The sequence below is a fragment of the Vulpes lagopus genome, unplaced genomic scaffold, assembly GCF_018345385.1.
Source record: "Vulpes lagopus strain Blue_001 unplaced genomic scaffold, ASM1834538v1 ctg783, whole genome shotgun sequence".
NCBI classification, from domain to species: Eukaryota; Metazoa; Chordata; class Mammalia; order Carnivora; family Canidae; genus Vulpes; species Vulpes lagopus.
Window position 1 is genome coordinate 1,972 of NW_024571072.1, and position 6,248 is coordinate 8,219.

At 51.1% G+C, this 6,248-nt stretch overlaps 1 protein-coding gene across 1 annotated transcript; it reads left to right on the forward strand.

Moving 5' to 3' along the window:
* Positions 1-3,822: 3,822 nt before the first annotated feature.
* Positions 3,823-5,467, forward strand: LOC121483943 (transforming acidic coiled-coil-containing protein 3-like; the record flags this gene model as incomplete). The annotated part of the gene is made up of 1 exon (XM_041742445.1): positions 3,823-5,467. A coding segment is annotated over one exon (1,638 nt), but the record flags the coding sequence as incomplete, so codon positions are not given.
* Between the last annotated feature and the right edge of the window lie 781 nt (positions 5,468-6,248).

The following is a 6,248-nucleotide window of genomic DNA, read 5'->3' on the forward strand; positions in this document are numbered from 1 at the left end:
GGGGCTAGGCCTGTTAGGAGCGCGGTGTACGTGCAGGCAGGATGTGGTAGGGACAGTCCATAAGCCCAAATCTCGGAAGTGTGTATGCTTTGCAGGCAGATGTCTGCTAGACACTTTAATGGGAGCTAGGACCGAGCTACACTCTCATTGAACAAGGACGTTTGCAATGTCTGCATTGAGATCAGATACACCTGAGGAGAATCCTGTCACTTCCACATGCTCTTCACACATCCTCTTCCGGCACCTAACATAAGGATGCTGGGACCTGCGTCTAAGGGCAGTCAGAATGCGGGAGGGTCCTGCCCTGAACTCTGCTCGCACAAGGTAGCACGCCTGCAAGCCAGCTTTCAACTAGCTGCGTTCCTCGGGCACTGAGAACGTAACAGTGTTCTAAGCCAGGAGGTACCCAGAATACCACTCCACTGCAGCTGGAGACACCCTCCAGGTCTGCTTATTCCACTTGAGTCTCACAAGCCTCTGACAAACGGCTGTGGTGCAGATGTTGGAAACTCTTTCTGCAGGCAGTGTGAAACTGTGAGGGACGGAGTGTGAGTTGAACTCTCCGAAGTAAGTTGCTTTTGCACAAGGCGTTCAGCTAGCTTCTCTCGGATGGCACTTAGGATGTCGCATGTGGCTTACACAGGAAATACTAGGAAATCGCTGGGTTGAGCTTGGATGCACTAGTCTTGTGGGCCGGGACTTTCCACTTACATCTCACAACACTTCAGGCACGCATCGGGGCTAGGCCTGTTAGGAGCGCGGTGTACGTGCAGGCAGGATGTGGGAGGGACGGTCCATAAGCCCAACTCTCGGAAGTGTGTATGCGTTGCAGGCAGATGTCTGCTAGACACTTTGATGGGAGCTAGGACCGAGATACACTCTCATTGAAAAAGGGCGTTTGCAATGTCTGTGAGATCAGATACACTTGAGGAGAACCCTGTCACTTCCACATGCTCTTCACACAACCTCTTCCGGCACCTAACATAAGGATGCTGGGACCTACGTCTACGGGCATTCAGAATGCGGGAGGGTCCTGCCCTGAACTCAGCTCGCACAAGGAAGCACGCCTACAAGCCAGCTTTCAACTAGCGGCGTTCCTCGGGCACTGAGAACGTAACAGTGTTCTAAGCCAGGAGGTACCCAGAATAACGCTCCACTGCAGCTGGAGACACCCTCCAGGTCTGCTTATTCCACTTGCGTCTCACAAGCCTCTGACAAACGGCTGTGGTGCAGATGCTGGAAACTCTTTCTGCAGGCAGTGTGCAACTGTGAGGGACTGAGGGTGAGCTCAACTCTCCGAAGAAAGTTGCTTTCGGACAAGGCGGTCAGCTAGCTTCTCTCGTATGGCACTTAAGATGTAACACCTGGCTCACACGGGAAATAGTAGGAAATCGCTGGGTTGAGCTTGGATGCACTAGTCTTTTGGGCTGGGACTTTCGAATTACCTCTCACAACACTTCAGGCACGCATCGGGGCTAGGACTGTTAGGAGTGCCGTGTTCGTGCAGGCTGGATGTGGGAAGGGACAGTCCATTAGCCCAACTCTCGGAAGTATGTATGCTTTGCAGGCAGTGTCTGCTAGACACTTTGAAGTGAGTTGGACCGAGGTACACACTCATTGAACAAGGACGTTTGCAATGTCTGCATTGAGATCAGATACACCTGAGGAGAATCCTGTCACTTCCACATGCCCTTCACACAACCTCTTCCGGCACCTAACATGAGGATGATGGGACCTACGTCTGCGGGCAGTCAGAATGCGGTAGGGTCCTACCCTGAACTCAGCTCGCACAACGAAGCACGCCTACAAGCCAGCTTTCAACTAGCTGCGTTCCTCGGGCACTGAGAACATAACAGTGTTCTAAGCCAGGAGGTACCCAGAATACCACTCCACTGCAGCTGGAGACACCCTAAAGGTCTGCTTATTCCACTTGCGTCTCACAAGCCTCTGACAAACGGCTGTGGTGCAGATGTTGGAAACACTTTCTGCAGGCAGTGTGCAACTGTGAGGGACGGAGTGTGAGTTCAACTCTCCGAAGTAAGTTGCTTTTGCACAAGGCGTTCAGCTAGCTTCTCTCGTATGGCACTTAGGATGTCGCATGTGGCTTACACAGGAAATACTAGGAAATCGCTGGGTTGAGCTTGGATGCACTAGTCTTGTTGGCCGGGACTTTCCACTTACCTCTCACAACACTTCAGGCACGCATCGGGGCTAGGCCTGTTAGGAGCGCGGTGTACGTGCAGGCAGGATGTGGGAGGGACAGTCCATAAGCCCAAATCTCGGAAGTGTGTATGCTTTGCAGGCAGATGTCTGCTAGACACTTTAATGGGAGCTAGGACCGAGCTACACTCTCATTGAACAAGGACGTTTGCAATGTCTGCATTGAGATCAGATACACCTGAGGAGAATCCTGTCACTTCCACATGCTCTTCACACATCCTCTTCCGGCACCTAACATAAGGATGATGGGATCTACGTCTACGGGCAGTCAGAATGCGGGAGGGTCCTGCCCTGAACTCTGCTCGCACAAGGTAGCACGCCTGCAAGCCAGCTTTCAACTAGCTGCGTTCCTCGGGCACTGAGAACATAACAGTGTTCTAAGCCAGGAAGTACCCAGAATACCACTTCACTGCAGCTGGAGACACCCTCCAGGTCTGCTTATTCCACTTGCGTCTCACAAGCCTCTGACAAACGGCTGTGGTGCAGATGTTGGAACTCTTTCTGCAGGCAGTGTGCAACTGTGACGGACTGAGGGTGAGCTCAACTCCCCGAAGTAAGGTGCTTTCGGACAAGGCGTTCAGCTAGCTTCTCTCGTATGGCACTTATGATGTCGCACCTGGCTCACAAAGGAAATACTAAGAAATCGCTGGGTTGAGCTTGGATGCACTAGTCTTGTGGGGCGGGACTTTCCTCTTACCTCTCACAACACTTCAGGCACGCATCGGGGCTAGGTTTGTTAGGAGCGCGGTGTACGTGCAGGCAGGACGTTTTTTTTTTTTTTTTTTAGATCAATTAGCAACATAAGTTTATTTTCCCACTTTCAAAATAACCCTTCAAACAATCGAATTTTTTAAGTGTAGGGTTTTAAGAAGCAACAAATGTGATATTAAAGTTCCCTCTTACAATAGTTTGACCAATTAACTGTTAAGGCTTAAATTAAAATAAGCATTTGTTTAAAGACTTATGTTGTCTGAAAACATGTTGCACATTTCGAAATAAAAAAGTTAACTATATACATTCAATAATATTGTATACAATTAATATTAAAGGCTATATAAGGCTTTAGGAAGCTCTAGGTCTAGTTTTAGCAAGTCAGTCAGCTGATTTGTTACAATTCTAATGATCAAATTATCTGACCAGTAAACTACAAAAGCTTATTTAGGGTAGGAAGAGTCGTGTGTGTGTGTGTGTGTGTGTGTGTATTTTAATATTTATTTGAGAGAGAGAGTGCACGGACATGTGAGTGGCGGCAGGGGTGGGGGTGTGGTAGAGAAGGAGAAAGAGAATCCCAAGCCAACTCTGGCACCAAGAGTCAGAGTCCTACACAGGGCTTGATCTCATGACCTGAGCCAAAACCAAGAGTCGGATAATTTAACCGACTGCACCATCAAGGTGGCTCTAGTGTATTTATTTGAATATGGAACCACTTTTCTCTAAGTTGAAAAAACTTGGGCAAAATAGTTTTATATATTAGTTTATTTTTTATAAACCATTTATAAACCTCCCGAAGACAGAACAGAAGACCCTCACAGAGCTTCCAGAGAAAATTCGAACCAGGTCCCTGCATCCTCATCTGGGGCTACTTGGCCACCTGGCACTCAGCCTACAGAAGCATGTGCAGAAGGACCCTTTGCAGACCTGCCTGGCAAGGCCCCAGCCAGACCTGAGGACCCCTTTGGTCCTAGAAACACCATCCTGGACAGCTCTCTGAAGGCTAGAGGGGCCCCATCCCCAAGTCCTCAGAAGGAAGAAGATGATGACCAAAGGGTCAGCTCGTGGAGCAACAGACCCATAAGGCTAGAATTTGATTTCTCTGACAATGCCACCAGCAAAAGGGAACTGGGGGAGAGACCCAGCCTTAAACCTCCTTCCAGGGTATCAGAGGCCAGGCAGGAAAATGCACCCAAGGAGGTGGATGAGGAGCCCATTCCCCTTCTCCGGGGGTCTTACAACCTGGACTGGAACAAGCTGGATCACCCAGACTTTAACCCGTTTGAAGGTGGAAGAGAGGCCCAGCCCCCAGAAAGCCCCCAGAGCAGGCCAGCTGGACCTATGGCCAAGAAGCTGCATGCTGGTCCCGAGGCCACAGGGTACTCCCCTCTGAGCCAGCAGGTGCCTACGGCCTCGGCAGAGGACGCACATGATGTGCAGACGGCGGCAGGGACCCCAGACACGGCGGGTGAGGAGGGAGCAGCAGAGCGCGCAGGGGCATCTGCTCCAGCAGGCAGCCTGGGAGGTCCTCCACAGGACCCGGAGCCAGCCTCAGACCCCAAGGAGGAGTGCTTCCGAGACCCCACTGAGGTCCTAGGCACGGGAGCTGAGGTGGACTACCTGGAACAGTTCGGGAGTTCCTTGTTCAAGGAGTCAGCCCTGAGGAAACAGTCCTTGTACCTCAAGTTTGACCCGCTTCTGAAGGACAGCCCTCGGAGACCAGTGCCTGTGGCACCGGAGACCAACAGCACACAGGACCTCCCACAGGACATGGCCGCACCTCCCTCAGGCAGCCCACCCGAGGCGAAGCTAGTGGAGTTGGATTTCCTAGGAGCCCCAGATGCTCCCGTGCTGGATCCGCCTCCCTGTGTCTTCGGGCCTGGAGGCCCGCTGCTGCCCTTGGGCTCCATCGTGGATGTGCTGCAGTACACCCAGAAGGACATGGATGCAGCGGTGGAAGCCATGAGAGAAGAGAACTCCTTGCTGAGGAGCAGGTGTGACACACTCCATGCAAAGAATCTGGAAATGGGGAAGATAATGGACGGGTTTGAGGGGATCGTGTATCAGGCAATGGAGGAGGCTCAGAAACAGAAGGAACTAGCAAAAGCTGAAATCCAGAAGATTCTAAAGGAAAAAGACCAGTTGGCTGCAGACCTGAGCTCCATGGAAAAGTCTTTCTCTGACCTCTTCAAGCGGTTTGAGAAACAGAAGGAAGTGATCGAGGGGTATCACATGAATGAAGAATCTCTAAAGAAGTGTGTCGAGGATTACACAGTGAGGTTTGAGAAGGAGGGCCAGCGGTACCAGGCCCTGAAGGCCCACGCAGAAGAGAAGCTCAAGCTGGCCAGTGAGGAGATCGCCCAGGTGCGCAGCAAGGCCCAAGCGGAGGCCCTGGCCTTCCAGGCCAGCCTGAGGAAGGAGCAGATGCGCATCCAGTCACTGGAGAAGACAGTAGAGCAGAAGACTAAGGAAAATGAAGAATTAACCCGAATCTGTGATGACCTCATTTCCAAGATGGAGAAGATCTGACCTGAAGCCCCTCCCCCCCCCTTTCTATATATCTGTCTGTCTGTCTGGGGAAGGTTTTGTGTTCTTTCCTCTGACTTAACCTCTGGTTTTTAAACTAGACTACTTTAAGAAGAGTAAATAAAGTTTCCCTTAGGTTCGCAAAAAAAAAAAAAAAAGATCTGCAGAGATGCAGAGATCTGCATCTGTGGTGCAGATGTTGGAAACTCTTTGTGCAGGCAGTTTGCAACTCTGAGGGACTGAGGGTGAGCTCAACTCTCCGAAGTAAGTTGCTTTCGGACAAGGCGTTCTGTTAGCTTCTCTCGTATGACCTGTGGATGTAGCACCCGGCTCTCACAGGAAATACTAGGAAATCGCTGGGTGAGCTTCGATGCACTAGTCTAGTGGGCCAGGACTTTCCCACTTACATCTGACAAATCTTCAGGCACGCATCGGGGCTAGGCCTGTTAGGAGCGCCGAGTTCGTGCAGGCTAGATGTGGGAAGGGACAGTCCATTAGCCCAACTCTCGGAAGTGTGTATGCTTTGCAGGCAGTGTCTGCTAGACACTTTGATGGGAGCTAGGACCGGGCTACACTCTCATTTAACAAGGACGTTTGGAATGTCTACATTGAGATCAGATACACCTGATGAGAATCCTGTCACTTCCACATGATCTTCACACAACCTCTTCCGGCACCTAATATAAGGATGCTGGGATCTACGTCTACGGGCAGTAAGAATGCGGGAGGGTCCTGCCCTGAACTCAGAGGCACAAGGTAGCACGCCTACAAGCCAGCTTTCAACTAGCTGC